Genomic DNA, 20,698 nt, shown 5'->3' with positions numbered 1-20,698 from the left:
AAGGTCACATAAAATGTGTATTGAGGTAGAAGTTATATTTGACCTGCCATGACTATTAACCCTGAATTCTTGTTGTGTAAAACAATGCTAGAAGAACTGAAGTTCACAAACGTAGTCCATTTAGTGTTTAGACATTATGATAGATACTACAAAATACATTGATTATAACTATATAATGAGGGAAAACTTCAGCTTTCCCTGTTGGGAGCTTCCTAAAGTAAAACTTATTATCTGGCTTCAAATATCTCTGACTTCTGTGAAGCTGGCTAATTACAGCTTTGAGAAAATGACTTTTTACTGTTTACTTCACACCCAAAACAAGCCATATAACTGAGTGGTATCCATACTTGCCATAAAAACCCTAAATGTCTAAGAACTTGGACCTATGTCTCTCTGGTAGGATGTCTTTGTAGAAAAACTGTGTCAGGTCTAATTTATGTATTCATTTTAAATGTCTATTAAAAATACATTCATCATCATAGCACTAATTTCTGTGTCTTTCTGATATGAAGTGATAGAAATACTTGTACATTATATGCATGGAACTCCTGAATGCTATCTAACATGTTTAGCTATTAATCTTAGATTTTAATACGAGATTTTTCACTTTTTAAAATGCAGTAAAATCCAAGAAAGAAGAAGGAATAAAAACCAGTGATGCCACCCAGGCTTTTTATTAATTAATCCTCTGTCAAAGCAATTGCACTAAGAACAACATTGAAGATGACATCTAATGAAATACTAGTCTCTGCCTTTTGAGTTTTCTGTGTCTTGGTAGTCTTTTGTGACTTGCAGTGATTTATAAAAAACAATGTTGCTGTCATTTACTGCTCTCTTGTCACTTCATGAATGGCCACCAAAATCTTAATTTGAATTAGCACCGCAACACTGCTAGGGACCAGCATAGCTGTACTGTTTATTACTTTCAGCATTATCTGTGTTGTTTTGCAGTCAGAAATACTATTAAAGTAAAAACAGCTGGTGGGTCTCATCCTGCTCTTTATTGCACTGGTGTAAGTCGTGAAGAATACCACTGAATCATTTGAGTTATTTTAGTGATGTTGAGGAAGCTTAAGCCCTATATAAATTGTGTTCCAAAAATATCAGGTAGGGGACAGAAGAAATTATTTTCCATTTATGCAGTTTAATCATTAAAAAAAATAGGTGTACTTGTGAAGGAATCTGTGCTGTCTTCTGAGTTGTATTTTAATACTGGTGTTTGGAAAGTGATCATGCTAAACTGAAATTCCACTGATAAGAAATTTAGAAGCTTATTTCCCAGTGTTCAGGGGATTTCTGTGTGGAAGCATGGTAGCATAATTTCTAATGCTGTGAATCTGTGGGAGGAACCACTTTTTACCTTTGCATGTAGGAAGATCATGCTTAAGGCTTAAGAGCAAATCCCATATCTAGAGCTATGCTTGTGAGTACTGTCTTTATTCAAAGCATCCTACTATGGCTTCTGTACCAACAATATCACTTCTCTTAGGTTGAATTCTCCTTTGCTTTCACTGAGCATGATGTTACCTTGCAAACAATTCTGGTTTTGTACTCTCTGAATTCAAGCACATAAAAGATAATGGGTTATTTTTTATAATGAATTCGTTTTAAACTCCAAATAATAAGTGAAGTTGTGATATTACTATAAATAATACTCTCAACAGCTACATTTGTATTCACTAAGTATTCAAATAACAGAATTGGGAACAAAAATAACACTCATCATTAACAGGTGAACTGGAACAGCACCATTGTTTTGAGCTGTACAATAATCTACAAGATCATTTAACATCAACATTACCTTCAATGCCACAGTGAGGTAAACAGGCATGTGATGTCTTTCATATCCAGGAAATACACAAATAAGCCATTACTGTGCTCCAATCTCTTCTAAATACAACTTTCTCTCTATTTTCTTGCATAGATTTTGCGAAGAAAACTTCTGTTCCTATTTAGTTAACTATAAGCTTCAGCTTCATCTCCAGAAGTGTAGTGTGATTTTTTTTTTTTATTTTTTTTTTTGGAGGGTTTGGGCTTAGCTTGGTGTTTTTTTTGGTTTTGTTTTCTGATGGAAACCAAACTTGATTCAAACTAGATACTGCTTATTCAGCTTTGGATACTAATTCTGTGCATAGAGGTACATTTCTCCTTTAAGCGATATTTTTCCTATAAACAACAATTATTTTTTCCACTGGATGGTGCTCAATTAATGATAGAACAATTCAGTGTCTTGTTAATTCCTTGTTGTTTGAAATGTGGTTCCATAGCTTTCTGAACACTATCTAAACATCTCTTGAATGACAACTGCTAATTTGTTTCTAGCTTTATCAGATGTTTTTGTAAAATGTGGTTGTTACACAAACATTAACAATATCCACACAATCCTTAGATATGAGAACTATGATCCTGCTTTTATGGCTAGGAAAGTGGGAACAGAAATAGAAATTTTATAACCTCATTAATTTTGAGATCTGATATAGGCTATTCACCATTGACTCATTTTTGGTTTGATAACAAGATTATCTTGAGGTCTTAATTCACCTTCTACTTTCCAGAAGACATGAGGCAGCATCTCTTCTTTATACAAATCTGATGCACACTTGAAACCTGGGTCTGTGAATGTATGATGAGCTTTCTAACTATACAAAGACCAAATCAATATTGTCTAGACCATTATCATACTATGTAGTTGAACAATATGAATAATGAAATTAAACCTTATGTGTGTGATTTCCTATATATTTTAAAAGGAAATACAAAAACCTAAATTGCAGCCTAATATGCTGGTGATATCAGTACAACTAGAACCTTTTGAATCTACCACACTGATTTTTCAGTACATTAGTGAATGGCATGTCTGTAAACACTGGTAAGCTTGCAGCCTTTATTTATACCGGCACAAAAAGGATATGACGCTTTTGCCAAATGTTTCACAGGCATTTGCCAGTAGCAAAGGAAAAGTGAGGTTTGAATCTTTAACTTCATTCCAGGTACTATCATATATGGATTCTTCTGCTTTCTTCCCCTGTACTTCACTTGTTCAACCCTTTCCTCCCCAAATTGTCCATGATCCAATCCTGTCTTTTCACCATGTCATCCTGTTTAGCTAGCCAGCTTGTTTCCTTTCTCACTTTTCACCCTGTTCCTGGTGTCTTGCCCCATTGTTTCAGAGCTGCTCTGCTTCATCTCCTGCTGCTCATCTTCTATCTCGTTCCCACTGAGTCTAAATCAGCTGGGATATACTTCCTAATGACCTTTTTCATCTTTGATTCTCCTGATTTCTGCTTTCTGTCTAAGGCCTCAAGGGTTTCCAGGTTCCTCACAGAGCTCTGGCTTTTCCTTACTCCAACATCTACTTTCCATTTGCCCTCATCTGTTTCATCCCAATTATTAACTGTGTCTCAGGCCCATCCCCTAGTAAGGCTCCTCCTTTACATTATGTTCCAGTGAGTTTCTTTTTATTTGCTGAGATTTCTCGACCTGTACTCTTCCTTCTCACTTTAATATTAAAAATGGCTGAATTCTTTTTTATTTTAGCTGGAATGTTCCCAAGATATGCTCTGTCTGAAGTAGATTTCCACATTTGGCAAAACTTTATACATTAGAAAACAGGGTCTTATAGTAGGATTTGCTGGCAGATGTGTAATTACCTATAGGTCTCTATAACCCACATAACATATGAGCAGCACTTACTGGGTCAGACCAAGGGTCTGTCTAACCAATATCATTTCTCCACTGTTACTAGCAGCAGATAGTGGGGGAAGAGCATACTAACAAGACGAGTATTGTAACCCCTTTTTTTTTTTTTTGCAAGCTTTCCCAGTCTATAGCAACTTAGCACCTCTGGCTCAGAAGGTGACTATCTTTGCATTTAATCTTCAACCCAGACTGTCCTTTGCTTGGCAGAGCTTCAATTATGTAGCTTTATTCTTGAACAGTTCAGTTGTTGGCTTATGCACAATGAAAGAAAGGGACCAGCATTTCTTTAAGCACAATGGTCATTTATTAGGATAATACTCTTAACGCACACTACTTCAGACTAAATTAGCCTGTTCATGGCAGATGAACAGCAGGTTGCCATTCTTTGCCCTTTCCTAGTATTTTCAGACTCTCTCATAATTCCCTTTTTTCCACTGGATGCCCAGGTTAACAAACAAATAAGTGGGTGGCAATTTCAAGCACAAAAGTAAGCTGCAGGCAGTCCTTTCTGACTGTTAATTTGATTTTCACTGTTTTCATTTGCATAATTGTAGCAGGTAAGTTGAGGTCAAGTGCTTATGCCAGGGAAGGAATAAGGAGCTCCTAATTTCTTCTATTATGAGGTTATTTGTGGTACTGTGGAATATTAATCAGGAAACTTGGAAAATGTGCTTTTGGTTAAATTATAAATGATGAAAAGGAGGTGTGCAGTTATGACCAAAAATGCTACAACATGCTGCTCCTTGCATATGTTCTGGGCAAAACTCTCTGCCCATGCCCTCATTTCTGGGTAACTAGCAATATCTAAAAAGATTATACAGTGCCTCAAAATGTAATGTGCTATGTTGAATACCCAAGTAGCTGTGGATAAGTGGGAGGAAAAGTATGGCTGAGATTATATTTTACATACTGTTGAGTAATTTGAAGCAACAAACCTTATTTTCTTAGATTGTACTTCTAGTCTAAATTGTAAGCCCCTGACTAAATTTCATTTGCAATGTAGATGCTAATGGCAACCTGCAGTGTAGCAGCAGTGCTATTAGTCCCTAGTCTCTCAGCTCTGGTACAGTCTTGCTATACATTTTTTATATTTTTAATTTGGCAAAATGCTCTACAGTTAACAAAGAGGAATACAGGGAGTGGGCTTTTACCTAGAGCGATTATAGATTTATACACAAATATCAAAGTTAGATTTCAACTCTTGTTTATCTTTCCTTGCCAGTAAAAATAAAAGTAATCTTTTAAAGACAGTGCCTAGGTATTCTAGATACTCAAATTCAAAATTAATATAGCAGAATTAACAGCTGATTTCTTGAAAGAAGATAAAAATAATCTGGTTTTGTGTTTTACCTTTTCTTAAACATTAAAAAACCCCACCCTATTTCAGACTATTCAGAGTCCTTAGTTTACATTTTGCTAAAATGTTAAGAAATCATTTTCCAGGACTTGACTACAAACTTTCAGCTGTTCCTTCACCTCCCTTTTAAATACTCTCAGCTGTTCTGTCTCTGCTTTCCTGAACTTTTTGTTCTCAGCTGAAATTTCAACCTGCTAAATTTGTCTGCTTTGAACTACTCCAGACTTAATGTTTCTGTGTTTTGCAACTAACTCGCTGAAGTTAAGTACTAGTCTGTATTAAGGAGGATTACTCTTGTGAGTAAAGGTCGTAGACTATGCCAAATTCAAGTCCAAAATAGGTAGGATGCTACACTTCAGTTTCTCTTCTTATATAGTTTGAGGCTTTTTGTTGTGTGTGTATTGCTTTTATAAAATGTTTCATTAGTTCTACTTCAGAAAAGTTTGGGTGGTTATTTTGTGATATGTAGAACGCAAACAGATTTTTTAAGAGCTTAATTGTTACCAGTTGTTTATAGTACTTAGCTATTGTCATAACCAGTTTATAACAGTATGCCATGATTTGTAGTGAGTATTTGTAAAACACAACAAACTTCCTCTTTCCTGAAGTTCTCACAGTTGAAGAGGCCTTCACCATGTTCTGCTTATAAAGAATTTGGTATTGTCCCTCTGTCCTGTGCATCACCAGGTTTCCATTGTTGGTAGAGCTTTCATTGCTGTTGCTATCACCTTCTACTGGCCAGTGGTGCATACATTCCAATAACTGTAACTTGTGCTCACCTTTATCAACATGAAACATGCCACATAACGCCTCCAGCAGCTATCTATCCTTTTTGGCATGTGTATTTGTAGAATTGTTTGGGGCTTGTGTGTGTGTGTGTGGGGGGTTGTGGTTTTTTTTTTTTCTTCCCCAAGTTAAGACCTAAGGCTTTATTTAAACACTTTCTGTCTCATGGCTGTTAAGAAATTTCCATGGACTCTTAGTAAAGCTCTAAACTTACTGAAGCCGTTATGTCACAGAGCCCTCAAAAGAGCATGATGTTTACAGCTCACTGTCATGTGTGAGGAAATACAGTATTAGCCACTTACAGGCTAGGAGAGTTATTAGATGGCAATTTGACTCCCATGGAAAATTGTGTATTTTTTTTATTCCCCTTTTGTGATGATTTTTGTTGAGTCAAAACTGAGAAATACATTTCCATCTTTAAATGGATGCACAGGTTACTGTCTCTTGACTGCCTGTAGTAGGATTGAGAATATATTCCTTTCTCCTTCACTGTATCCCTACTTAGATGGCGTTTGGGGCAGGTCGTGGAAAAGAATGCAAGCTGAAACATGACCACAGTACACATATGTGACTCCCTTGGCAGATTTCAAAGGTTCAGGTTTACCTTAATAACTTCTGTTGCTGAGCACTTTGACAGAAGTGACGATCTGATCGTGCTCTTCTGGATTTTGCAAGTATTGGAACAGAATTTTCTTTATTTCACCAGCAGGGACATGCTGTAGAATCAAACCTAACTATGAGTGTGATACCTGCCAGTGAGACTAAATGGAAAGCTATTAAGAGAAATTAATTTTGGGGCTCTGCTGATATTGAACTGGAAAATGTGAGAATAATTTTGAAAAAGAAAAATAACAATTGCTGGTATTCAGTATTAAAAATTGTACATTCTAAGGACAAGGCTAGCAATTCCCAATGAAGGTAAAAGCCTGCCATGAACTTGAAGTTTATCAGCTAAGAAACTGATAGTATTGTGAGATCTTGGAGACTTCCAAAGTAATAGTGACTGTAAGACAGTCTCCTTTTTCACATGCCACTTCTGAAAACTGAGCTGGCAGCTCTATATCAGCTATTTTGTACAAGCTTCCAGGACAAGGAGAATTGGACAGATTAATGATCTTAGTGAAATACTGATGTGTTCTTCAGAGCCAAGGTGGGGTTACTGTGGGTAGACTTTATATTGTGCTATAAAACCTATGCATCAGCATTTTCTATGGTTTTGGTAGTTTTCCTTTAATTATCTGTTGTAAAGAAAGACTTTTTTTTTGTCCCTCCTGGAGCTTCGCTCTGTGCTGCTTAACCTAAAAAGTAGGAATCAAAGTCCTTTATCCACCTGGAGAAAGGGAGAAGCGCAAATAAATGTGAATAGCAAGAAATAAAAATAGCAATACTGTAAAATAGCAAGAGATCAACAGGCTTCCCCTCCATAATGCACAGTAGCTTAGTAGATTAGAGAGTGTACTCACACTTCTTTTCTCCAGTGTCTTTTAGTCTTGAAAAACCATGGAGAAGTTTTGCCATTGCTGCTACAGTAAGTGAAATGACTGTATGATGGGGCATTATCCCGCAGGGTTTAAAGAGCCACGGTACCAGCCTGAGCAATTTACTCATCCCAATCTGGGAGCAGCTGGTGTGCCTGCTTTTTTTTTTTTTTAATTTACATGTTAGACCTCCTAGGCTAGGATCTAAGTCTCTATTTTCTCTTTGGTTGGCAAAAAAAAAAAAAAAAATTTCTTCCAAGAACTTTTCAGGGAGGAATTTCTAAAAAATTATCTAGGAAATATTCACAATGAAGTTGAAAATGCGTCTCCTTTAAATAAATAAACAAAATAGCCTCAACATGCAAATAAGGCATGAGACCACACACCTGATGGAGCATTCTCCATGTTCTAGTCTCGCTCTCCAATTAACATCTACAGGGGCACTTGCTATCCATGTCAATAGTGTTTCTCCTTCCAGCAAAGTACGATCCCATGCTTTACCCTGCAGTATTGTTACTCACAAAACAGGGTGCGTGTGAGCTATTATGCCTGAAGCCTGGGAAACTTCTTATGTGCCAGAGCTGAGAGCTGGACGGGTCAGGCTGGGGATGGGGGGCAGAGGAGGGCCCGGCAACCCCGGGGCGGCCGGTGGTTCCTGGGCTGCTCCCGCCCCGCTCCAGCCGCAGGTAGATAAAGGTTGCTCTTCCTCCTCTCCCTGCCCTCTCCGCAGCCCGTCCTCCCTCACGGCTGCTCCCTGCCGGCGCCCCCCTCCCCCTTTCCTTCGCGGGAGGCGAGGGGAGGGGGCGCGGGCGCTGCTGGCCGGGGGGCTCCGCACCTCTGGGCGGCGGCTCCGCACCTGTGCGCGGCGCTCCGCGGCCGCCCCGCCCGGCAGCCAGCGGCGGGGGCGGGAGCGCTCTGCGGTGCCGGGGCTGACGAGCGGGGGGCTCCCGGAGCCGGAGGCGGCGCGGCGGCATCCCCATCCTCCTCCTCCTCCTCCCCATCCTTCCCTCCCTCCCTCCCTCCGCCTCCTCCCTCCCTTCCCCCGGGCGCCCTCTGCACTTTCTTCTCGAACCACCCTCGTAGGCAAACTTTGATGGGGAACCTCGCACCGCGCTGGAAAAATGCCGGTTATGAAGGGATTACTAGCACCCCAGAACACCTTCCTCGACACCATCGCCACCCGGTTTGACGGCACACGTGAGTCCGGGCTGGGGCAGCGGGCGTCGGCTCCGGGCGCCCAGAGAAGGGGATGCACGGGGGGGGACTGTGCATACGGTGGGAGCGTCCTCTTCCCTCCCCTCCGTCCTACGGGGGGCTTCCTTGGTATCAGAAGCCGGCAATGAGGAGAGGGAAGCGAGGGAGCTCCGGGCTTCTCCCGCTCTCCTGCCTGGCTTCTCCACGGCTTTGCAGGTGAGGAGGGTGCTGGGTCCCCTCTCCTCCCGAATCCCTGTGCGGGGGCTCCGGGAGGGCCGGGGCCAGGGCGAGCCGGGCTGCCGCTGGAGCCAGGATCTCTGCAGGAAAGTTGTGCGCTGGGCTGGGGCTTCCCCTCCCGCCACGCGCCCCCGGCAGCCGAGAGACTGCGAGGGAAAGGCAGGCTTCAGAGCCTGGGCAGGGCTTTGGCAGGAGGTTCGGGGATATTTTATTTTTTTTCTTTGTTACCCCCAGCCCCGCTATTAAACCTCCCTAAAAGCTGAATTCCTGTAAGCCGGGCTCAGCAGTGGCAGCAGCAGGGTGTTAGTGGAGGGAGGGAGGGAGGACGGAAGGGCCCTTCGGCGGCAGCGCGGCGCTGGCAGCGGCGTCCGGCTGCAGCACCATGGACGGGGCCCGGCCCCACGCGGGGCCCGGCGGGACGGCGCGGGGCTCCGCTCTGCTCCCCGCCGCGCGGGGCTCCTCCCGCGGCGCCCGCCTCGGCCCCGCTCGGCAGCTCCCCTGGCAAGGCGCTGCCTTGACGTGCGGAGCTGCCGCCCGTGCGGGAAGTTGGCTTGCTCCCCTACGACTGTGGGTTAGGAGCTGCCCGTGTCTTGAGTTTTGTTTCTTCTTTAGTGGGGCTCATTTAAAAATAAGAAAAAAAAAAAAAGGGGGGGGGGGGCGGAAGCAGATTTGGGCCAAAATGAACTCCCTTCCCTTTGAAAAAACCCAGACATCCAAAGTGGAGGAAAAACAAACTCAGATTTGAGTCGCTGTCAGCTGTTTCTTGACTGAAAACATTGCAATCTAATGTGTTTGGTATCTTCTTGATATGTGTCTATTGGCATTTTCTCAATGGTTCAGTTAGTGTGTGATTAAGACAACTGAACTGTGATTACTGTATCAATAAGTTTTAAAATGTCAAGAAAATGATATAGTCACTGAGATCAATTGCAGAGAAGCACAAAACTGCATTATAACTGCTCTGCTAGTCTGAGGATACATAGCTAATTATGATTCAGTGCTGTATGTAATTGATACTTCATTATAAAGCAATCCCTCTTAAGACTACTTAGATGTACCTTTAAATTCCTTCAGCTACAGAACTCAAAGTCCTTTTCTCCCATCCTCCACCCTTTTAATTCTACAAAGCATATGGGTATTATTTACTGCATATTGAAGCATGCAGCTCTAATAGGAGTTTTGTTGCTGATTCTGTCATTTGCCAGAAAAGCAGTTCTTCCCTGCTTTGTGCTCAGGACCCTCCCCCTTTACAATGGCTTCCTTTCAAAGGATGGAGAACACAGCCTGCGAGCTGTACACACAAACATTTCACCAATTCTGTATTGTTCTTCAAAGATCCAATTTAGCAAGCAACATTAGTGATGGCATGCAGGCCTTTTATTAAATAAACACTAGAAACATATCTGATCCCCATGTTCTCAGTGACACCAAGAGACAAGTGTGCTAGAAAGTTTATTGCTTAGCTGAATTCTATAGCCAAATGTAGCTACTTTTTTAAAGCAATAATTCTACTGACCTTCAAGAAGTCAATTGGGCCAATCTTTTCTTAAACAAGAAGAAACAGACCCCAGCGTCTTACTTTTAAATCTCTAATGCTAACAACTCATCTACTTTTTCCTGGGATGTAATTGAAAAAGAATTTAATTAGGTATTGAAGTACCTCAAGAAAATACAGCACATTATATTTTATTACAGGCAGTGACATTTTTCTTTTTGGCTAGCGCTTCAGAATTTGGCTTAAATATCAAATCGGCCTAATCTAGAAGTCATCATTGTATGATTATCAGCATCTGAAATATTCCTAGAAGTTCACAAGGGAAGACTTTTTATGAACTATGTAGTCTTACATCTAATAAAACTTTGGAGGATAGTACTATTCTATGGAAAACTGGTAGCATGTCTCTAAATAATAACTTAACATCTCTTTTAGAGTATTAGAGTAAAATGATGAATCAACTTAATCTTTTTCTGAAACAATGTGGATTGGTATACATAACTCTATAGTTCAGTTTAAAATCTTCAGAAGTATCTAATCTCCTTTGTTGCTTTGATACAACATATTTTTTTCCTTTTTAAAATGATGGATTTAAACATAAAAATATTGATTCTTTAACTGACAATTTTTTTTTCAAATAGAGAAACGCAATTTTGCAAAATGTGTATACGTATCTGAGCATCAAGAAGAAATGTTAAAGCAAATTTTATTTTCATTTAAATTGTCCAGGCAGTATTACTGAGGTTGTTCAGGTGGCTAAAGCTAGAAGTAATACTGATGGCTAATCCTTGCAGCAATCGGTCCCATGTCTTACTAGTTTTATAGGTGATGCAGTCTGTGAAAGGAATAGAACTGATACATGGCACTGAACCTGAGGCTGTGTTTCATGAACTACTTTGACCTTATACATGATGATATTTAAATGTTAAAATACGGGTTTGTGTCAAAGGGCTTTTTTTGTGGTTGTTGTTTTAACATAGTCTGTAGTTAACAGACCTCCTTTCATTTTAAGCCTCTGGGAAGGATATATTATGTTGTCATCAGTGATAGACTAATCCACCAATACATCTTTAATCCAGAAGAGGGATAATTCTAATTCTGGGCAGCAGTGCACGAAAGGATTCCAGATAATATTAGAAAATATGCTTTGCTTTGCACAGAACTCTTCAAAAATTCATTCATATAAGTCTTTTAATTTTACTATTGCAACAATCTATGTCTAATTAGCAATTATAAATCACATTACGAAAAAAATTGCATATCTTAAAAAAGTACAGATAGCAACTGTTTGACAGATAATTCAGCTGCTCAGAATTCTCACGGTAGATATTCTGTATTGTTATATGTATGTTACACATATATATTCTTTACATATCAAACCACTGAATATATGCTGAACAAAGAAAATTAGGTTAATGTTGGGGTGACTTTTAGCTGTGCAGGAGATTCCAGAGATCTCCTTCTGCAAAGTTCCCATTACTGGTGTTGCGTATGTGGTAGAACAGCATTAAGGGTTTGCCTATGTGGATTTCCATGTTAGAGCTCTTGGATCTGCCTCTGTGCAATTATATCTTCACCTTCTTACAACTCTGAACTGTCTTTTGTCTTCCTGACATCGTAGTTTAAGTTAATGCTTTCTCAAAGGGCTTTTTCTCCCCACTGATAACGGAGCACCAGATCATCCAAACGCTTTTTGCCCCCTCTGTTAGCAATGTGTTTATGTGGTTATTGCTCATTCAGAAAACAAACGTACACCTTTTCAAATTAGTAATTTGTGGTTTGGGGTTTTGGTTTTTTGGTTTGCGGTTGTTTTTTTTTTTCAGTTTTTCAAGACCAATATTATTTTCAAGTGTGAAAATATTTCACATATAAGCCTGTAATTAAACCCCCTGAATATTATGAAACTAAATGTCTGAAGTGAGTTACTTCAGTTCAAGCTTTTGAATGGAAAATTTGTACATTTTTGCTTCTCAACCCTATTTAGATTAGGAGAAGCATTCAGAAATGGGTGTGTCATAAAAATTATGCTCTCCTGCTTTCTCACGTATATATAAATACATATTCTATATGTACTATTTATTTATTCAAATAGATAAATCTACACCAGAGGTGGTTGTATCTGCAAATTTGTGATACTTTCTCAGAGAGCAAAGCTAAAAGAGATTCAGCAAATGGCCTCATTAATTTGTATTTTAAGTACCACCACAATTTTGTGTATGGTTGTACTATAAGATGACAGCTGAAGATCTATAATTATCTCTTGTGTCTATCAAATATGATCAGTTTCCAAATTAAGTGTGCACTTCCACATCCTTATTAACAATCTTGTATGATCAGTCTAATCTGAAGATCAAGCTGAGTTAGTTCCTTCTTGCTCACTGTCAATAGTGATAATTTGATAATTCCCTATTTGTAGAACAACTTCTACATTCAGATTTGTTTTCCAATTAAAAACTAGCTCAAGTATTAACAAACAACTTTGTACCTAAGCAGCAATTTTCATGACTTTTTTTTTTTGGTCCTTGCTAATCACATGGATTCAGTTTTCCAGTTGCTTTAGTTATCCTTGAGGGGTGATCAAAAAGTACTTGATGAGAACATACAGATTTAGGCATATCAAATTTGGTGTCAGCGTGCTTTCACTGGCATCGTGGGTAGAACCAGGTTGTCTCTTTCGAATAATCAGCAGTTGGTACAGAACTGAAAGCCTTTGTATACAGTGATCTTCACAGATTGCAGGGGCAGATAGCTTGCATTCCTCCCCCACTTCCCCCCCGGCCACCCCCATCATTTGCTTTTCATGCTCATAAACTGGTGAGGTCTGCCAGGTTGAGCCAACACACTAACACTTTCTGCAGCTTTGTCATCAAAATCTGTGTCTCATTCAGGTTGAATCCTATTCTCTCTAGGCTAGTCAATGTGCTGTTTAATCATAACGTGGTTATTGAAAAAATTTCAAAGGCAGCAAAGCACTTTTAGCTATCAGCAGTTCTCCCCCAAACTGGCTCAAGGAATTGTAACAGTGTTGGGTGTAGGGAAACAACAGCTGAGCTTTCCAGGGGCACGATGGTATTGACCAGACTCCAGGATCAGAATGGTCCACTTCCCAAAGACAAAAACTTGTGACCAAAGAAGGGTGAAAGACTCAAACTATGATAAGCACTGATCAATGTTAGAGAGGCTTTCAAGCAGTGACAGTGGAAAAGCTGGTGGCCTGTGAAACTCTCCCTCTGAAGGAGTGGAGGTGCAGTGAAGGCGGTCTAGTTCTTTTTGCTAGAGATCAAGTTAGTCAGCCAGAGGAAAATTTCCAAAGATACATATATAGTTGGTCTTCTGTTATGCAGACTCGTTTTGCCCTTTTGCTTATATCCTTGGGTAAGTAAATAATGTGTTGTTTTGAATGAATCATGTATTTGTCACTGCAAAAGTATACTGTCAACATAAGAAAAAAATCTTGCTTGTTCTCAGCTCAGAGCACAAAGAAAGCAAATGCTTTCCTTTCTGTACTTGTCTCCGTAAGACACGGCCTGTGTTGCAGCTTGCTGTAGGTCTGTTACTAAAAAAGGCAAATGTGTTTTTTTAATATAAACCAGGGGTCAGATGTTGGAATCTGTGTTGTGCTGTTGCCCACTGAAAGTAACCAAGAGGCTAGATTAAGCAGCTACTTGAAAAATCTTTTCCTCTTCTTTTGGCACAAGTGTTGGGGGTGTAGAACCTCATAATTTAAAGTTGTTTTATTTGGATGATCTTTGCTTTCAGCAGCTATAGTAACTTTGATTCTAACTTGAGCTGAAGTTGGACCTGAAAGATACAGAATTGGAGGGGTTCAGAGGCATCTTAAGAACACATTTCTTAACTAATTCTTGAGTGTTGGTCCGAAGGATCTGATTCAAGGAAAAAAAAAAGTGTGCAGGTGCAATTTCTAACATCCATTTACTGGATTATTCTTTAAAATAATGGAAATTCTTTATTACTCTCTGTTTTATTCAGAAAGCATGTTATTGCTAGAGAAAATACTGATGTTTTCGAATTGTCAGGTGGTGTTCTCTTGTTTTTTGCTAGACAGAAAGAAGTTAAAATCACAATCCTGCAGTGCATCCATTCAGAAGGCTATGTGACTTGTTAAGTGCAGCACTTTTAAATCTAAGGTTCCAGGTTAATGCTCATAAATGTAAAGTTAGACTAGTAGCCTACACTGTTATTTCAGAAGTAAACTGTATTTGAATTCAAGATGAGCATTTGAAATTTAAGAGTGGAAAAGAGTCATTAAATAAGGGATTTTTAATTTTTTTCCTGAATAATACAAGAATATCATCCTCACTATTGTTTCTGGATAGAATTTTGTATGTGAGCCTAAGAAACCTGATACTCAGTGCAGTGATCAAAACAAATCTGTATTTGAAGTGACATACATTTGAATGAATGTATACTTTGTCAATGGATTACAGAAGAAGCTCTTTAGAGGGTTTCTAAATCTTAGATGATTATCAGGATTCCCACCAGAGATGTTCTGTAAATCTACTCTTTTTCTTCTCCAAATGTATGATACTATTTTATTGTCCGATAAAATTTCAGTAAGTAAATAACTTTGTTCTGAAAATAAATTTATCTTATTGTTATCATTGCATTTATACATTCAACTTCTATTTTATCTTATTTTTATTTTGTTTATGCAGGTAGCAATTTTATACACATTCCCAGTCTTTTTGGATGCAAAGAAAGTGTGCTCAGAGAATTGTTCAGAGCAACAGAACAATAGAAATACAACAAAAACACTGCCTTGAGCACATGTAGAAGTGTAAGCAAATATATATGCATGAATATATTACAATAAATCATGAAAGGTATGGTTTACAGAGCATTAATTGCTGTTACTGCTATTCTAATGTAATGTATTTTTGAAAGAGAAGAAAGTTGCATGTATTTCATCAGCTGTAGCCTGGAAAAGGTGAACCCAGGCAATTGCTACAGTAGTTCTGCATTTTCACAAGCTAGCTTACGTTATCTTGTGTTAAAGTGACTAGAAGTAAAGACCAATTAAGGAACAACCTGTTCCAAAAGTAACATTGTTTCCTGCCCACTCAATCTAAAAATAAATAAATATGAAAGAGAGAAAAAAGAAAGGGGGGGAGGGATAAAGAAACAAAAAAAGCATTCTCAAACTGCAGAGAGGAGAGAGACTTCCTCAACAGTAAGAAAAGTCTTCTTTTGGAGTTTCTCTTGCCAAGTGCTTCTGGCTCCTTCTGTTTTCCAGGACTGATAATAGTATTCAAAGGCTCTGGAACAGGTGTTGTTCTTAAAATGCTAGCATATTCAACATTGAACTTGACATTACATATCTTCTGAGCGTTCCTAAAGCTTAATTCTGGGCTGTCAATCATTTCAAGGACAGCTGAAGACAATTCTGTAATGGAGAAACACCTCATCTTCCCTGTTGACCTTAGATGCAGGACTTGTTTTAAGAAATGTGGTCCACTATCTTACAATGTTGCAATGATATGCCCCTTTTCAAGGAAAGGTGGTTGGTTTGTTTGTTGGGGTTCTTTTTTTTTTTTTTTTTCATTGGTTGGGTTTTTTTTTCCCTCCTCACAAGTCATCTATTCTGTTTTCAGTGTCTGCTTAAGACTAGGTCTAGAGCTTTCTGATCCACTGAGAGAAACCTAGGTTGAGTCAGTTGTCCCTGGGTCTTCAAGAGACACTTTTCAGCAGAATATATTTTTAAGAGTACATGGCCAGTTTAATTATTTTCCATCAGATTATATAAAAAGCATTCAGAATTCTGCTGTATCTTATCCTTAAAGCAGCACTGCTTCTTTATGAAGATCAGTGAACTCTGATAGGTACACACTTATTTTTTGTAAGGAAGAAAGTGAAAAAGCTGTAACGAGGATAGCCAAGGGAACTGTTGCAAAAAACTTCCAAAATGTTCCCTCTCAAGTGGAATGAAGGAGGTAACTGGTCCTATAGCTGAATTTGTCCATCTTTGAGAAATTAGGAAAAGTACTGAAAATACAAATAAAACAGCTACCATTACCATCCAGGTTTTTCACAGAATTTTGTAATGGCAAACTGGCAGCATGCAAATTTAACCCAATTTTAAAAATTTCTGTCCTAACTCTACTTTCAGTGAAGCTGATATGAAATTTATTCCTGTTATAATAAAATTTTTGACTTCAGTGAGAGCAGAAGTGTTCAGGTACAGATTTTACCATGGTGTTATAGAATTCTGAAAATCCCTGCAGTAGCCTTTAAGAGTTTTGCAACTAAAGCCTGTCTCTTTCTTAGAGGGACTGTAGATGTATCCCACTGAGCTCATTGAAATTGTATCAGTATCTTATTAGGTAAATGAACAAGGAGTCTGGCCCAAGACCTTAAATGTCCTTTCCAAATAGTACCTTAGCTTTTTCTATTTTTTCTAGTAAAGGTATTCCAAAAATATTCATGCACTAAGTATGAAAACTTTTCCTTAGTACCAAGGACAAAATAGAAATGCAAAAAACTTACATCTGTGTTTGAGGAAATATGATTTTATATACTCTTAAAAACAAAACATGAAATATCAGGAAATTATTCCCTTTAGAATTCACAGTATTTGACAAATAGTAAAAAGTTAACACAAGTTTTAATGGAGAAAATTATTCATAGATCCAACAAATAGGAAAAAAAAAGAAGAAAATCTGTTGTCACAAAATGATTCTTTCCTTTTTTTAAATAGATTAGTAATAAAAAAAGTAAATACATCCATGAATTGAATCTGGATTAGACATTTCTTGTGTCAAAAGAAGAAATGGAAGAAAAACAACTGTGATGCAATCTAACTTGAATTTTCTTTATTAAAGACATTTAATCTATCATTACTTCTTAATTTTACCATAAATAAAAAATAATGCGAGAGATCTTGTTTACAGTAAAGGAGCTAAATGTCAGTATTTAGATGCATTACCTTTGAGGGGGATGTAAACAGTTTTGAGTTATTATACAAAGCTGTAATTGTTCCCTTTTGAAGAGAAAACAGCTTCCAGTGTGCTAGCATTGAATTCACTTTTTCTCTAGGCATTACTTATGACTGCTCTGAGTCCAGGTTCCAGCTCTTAGGACTTTTAAGGGTTGAAAGTTGCTAGGGTTATTTTGCTTTTCCTTCACTTTGAACCTATAGAAATACAGAAAGATTCATCTGGACAGCATGGACCTGAAACTCATTACTACAGCTTTTTTTTGTGTGCCCTTTTTTTTTTTTTCCCCTTCCATCTCCCTCAATGGCTTGTTATGATACATGACTAGACTTCTTATTCCAAATGTATGAAAGAGAACTCTAAGCTGGTTGTTTTGTCATTTATTTGATTTTTATGACGACAAAATTGTCCTAAAACAAATAGCTCGATTCTCCCCAAATGTGTGTGTCCCGTGTCGTGTGTCCGTCGTTCCCCCCCGCCCCGCGCCCCCCCCCCCCCCCCCAAATGTCAGATATCTCCTGTGATGAGAAGAGGATGTTTTTGCATAAATTGTGCCTTTTCTCACATTTTGGAATTAAATATGATAAGAAACATAATGGGAATATTGTATCCTTTTGTAGGAAAATATTTTTGTAGGACTTCTTTGGGGAAGATCAAACACCTTCTTTGGTGGGTAAAAGAACTTCAATAAATCAATAATAATCAGAGTATATCAGGAATAATTTGATTTTTTTTATGATCCAAATGAAAATACACGATGTTTTAATCTGTCTTTCTTTTGAATATACGGATTAAGTTTGTGAGATAAGACAGTCATTGCACTTACTAAACTGGATTGTTTCTTTATTGAGTTGAAAGATATTGATGCTAGGATTTTGGACTTTTCCACTTCAAGAACAGTGGGAAGAAGCACGCACCTTGTGAAACCTGCAGTTATAGAATCATGTGTTAGGCATTTCAATAATTAAAATTTCAATGTAGAAAAGTATAGTTAATAAATATTAATGGAAGAGGTTGAGCTACACAGTTGCCAAGAATAAGGAAAGTTCACAGGATCACTGATTTTCAGAGGAAAATATATAGCTATAGGTTGTGACTGTTTCAGTGATGTAATAACTGGGCAGCACGGAAGGAAAAAGATGAGAGAATAGTGCAGTTAGACACTATATTTTGGGGGCTGTTCAAAGTCTTATTGTAAAGTAGTGTGTGTTATTTTAAAATATATTGTGGCTTTAATGGCCCTGTTTTAGAGCTGTGATACAATACAATATGGCCAATTCTAAGTTACTTAGTCTTGCTCAAGAGTTGCTTTTGCATTGGAAACAGAAAGCAGGATGCATTAGACATCCTGAATCTCTTTATCTTTTTATATTTTTACAGAAATATTTACCTAAACTTTTTTTTTGAAAGTGGACTTATACAAGATTTTTAGAATTCGTCAGGAGAGTGACTCTGCTGACACTGCCTTGCAGAGTATGCATCTGAGGGTGGTTAGAGCACAACATGCTCCATGCATCTGTTACCAATAAATTCTTGTCTGGAACTAGGCAGACGGTGGCTCTTACATCATACTACATTGAGTCCTTCTCTAAGGAAAAGGGTGGGAGACTTGGTTACCTCACATCAGTTATGTGAACTCACTGCAGTGCAGTATAAAACAAAAGATGGAGGATTCATCCTTTCCACACTTACAGGTGTGCTAAAGGTTGTGCTGGTTAAAGCCTACTTCCAGATTTTCTTCTAGTAGGGTGCAGGTTTGCACCCAACTACTTCCAAGAGCTTTGACATCCCTATAAAAGCTTGTCATTTTTACCTCTTTGAATCTGTGATTTTTTTTGTCTTCAAATTCATTAGCAATTACGGATAATTATTTGTTAACTCATTTTCGTGTGTGCAGCCAGTAGCTATAAGTGATAAGTGAATTTTGAAAAAGCATGCTATTCTCTTTTAAGATGTACTAAAAGCCTTAAGAAAAAATAGATTACAAGTGACCTTTAAATACAAAATTGATTTATTTTTTTTTTTAAGTTTCATTTACCTTATGAACTGGAGTGGTGAATGATTTTCAGAGGGAAGGGGTAGTCTTGTGTTGTAAAGTGTACGAGTCATCCTTAGCCAAGAAAGAGAAGAGGAGGGAGCAGCTGCGAGGTAGCAGCGATTGACTGATGGGATTGCTGAGTGAGCAGCAAGTAGTGCTTTGGAATGAACTAAATGGCAGTAGCACTGTGGGAAGCTTCACTTTGGTGCAGAATACAGCCAGGGAAATGTTATTGTGAATGAGTATAGTCACAAGGGGATTAAAAGCACTGCCTTCTCTCTTCTCAGAGACCAAATTACCTGTGGTCCTACCTAGCTCTTGGTGGAAAGCCTTCTGGCAGTCTTGGGTGTCATAGGCCAATGTGTCTTCATTATCTTCCTGGTGAATGTTTAGCCACTAAAACCAATGAATTAAAGTCTTCATTTCATCTTATTGTAACTTCTAGCTGGTTGATATGGGGGAAGGGAGCAATTAGAAGTAAGTTAGATAGCTGGCTTGGTGAAAAAGCACAGTGAGGATTGACTATGGCAACTTGGTTTTTGGTTTTTTTTAATTTTATCTTTTTTATAAAGGATTACCTTTATAAATTACTACTTTTAAAAAAGAAACCAGGTTGTTTGTTTGTAAAAACAAACAAACAAAATTTGTTTGTAAAAACAAACAAACAAAATTTGTTTGTTTGTTTGTTGTTTGTAAAAGAGAAACCAGGTTGTTTGTTTTGTTTTAACTGATTTTAGGTTTTTTGTGTGGATGACTGGATAGCACATGATCTTATTTCTTCATAAACTTGCATATAGTGTGTCTGAAAGTCTGCTGTCATCCTCATGTTTGCCGTCTGTCCTGTCCCTCTCCCAGAAGTTTCCACTCCTACTGTTGGGGTGGATCGGATCCGACCAAACAGTTGCTGAGCAGCTACAGATTGCATCCTGGCAGTGAACAGTCCCAGCTTAAGTCCATGTGTGGGGCTGTGAATTACAGCAATTCGGTGCTGCTTCCCCAGGCAGCTGATCGATCCCTGCAGCAGAGGCAGCGATCAGCAAGAGTCAGGATAGACAGGTGGAAATTACCGCAGACATTTAATCTCATTAGTCATAATTCTTACACAAATAAAACAGGCATCTGTTGAGCTGTTTTCATACTGCTATGAGCAGGATCCAGATGGGGGCCTGGGATTTTGGTTCCAATTGCAACTCAGTGTTAATAATTGAAGCAGATATTGAAAGCAGTAACTCTTGGAGAAATGCACAGAGACTTTGTTGCCTGCCTCCAGTTAGAGCTACCTGAATTTCTCTTTTTCCCTTGCTTTTGTCCTAACTAAACAAAATAATTATGTATTAGAGATGAGCTTCCTCTTGACCCCAACAGTATCTTCAGAAAAGTGATTATCTGTCTGGACCTTTCAACACTTTGTACTTCAGGTATGTTTATAAATACAGAAACATATATGCAGGTGATAACCTG

General features: G+C 38.5%; 1 protein-coding gene across 1 annotated transcript in view; it reads left to right on the top strand.

The window, feature by feature from the left end:
- The first annotated feature begins 8,441 nt into the window (after positions 1-8,441).
- The window catches only part of KCNH8 (potassium voltage-gated channel subfamily H member 8), a 200,208-nt gene continuing 187,951 nt past the window's right edge, over positions 8,442-20,698 (top strand). Inside the window, exon 1 of the mRNA XM_072851445.1 lies at positions 8,442-8,517. Within this exon, the coding sequence (XP_072707546.1) occupies positions 8,442-8,517 (76 nt within the window). The remainder of the gene's footprint in view (positions 8,518-20,698) is intronic.

This window comes from Ciconia boyciana, chromosome 2, assembly GCF_034638445.1.
Source record: "Ciconia boyciana chromosome 2, ASM3463844v1, whole genome shotgun sequence".
Lineage (NCBI taxonomy): Eukaryota > Metazoa > Chordata > Aves > Ciconiiformes > Ciconiidae > Ciconia > Ciconia boyciana.
This window is presented reverse-complemented; position numbering and strand designations above follow the sequence as displayed.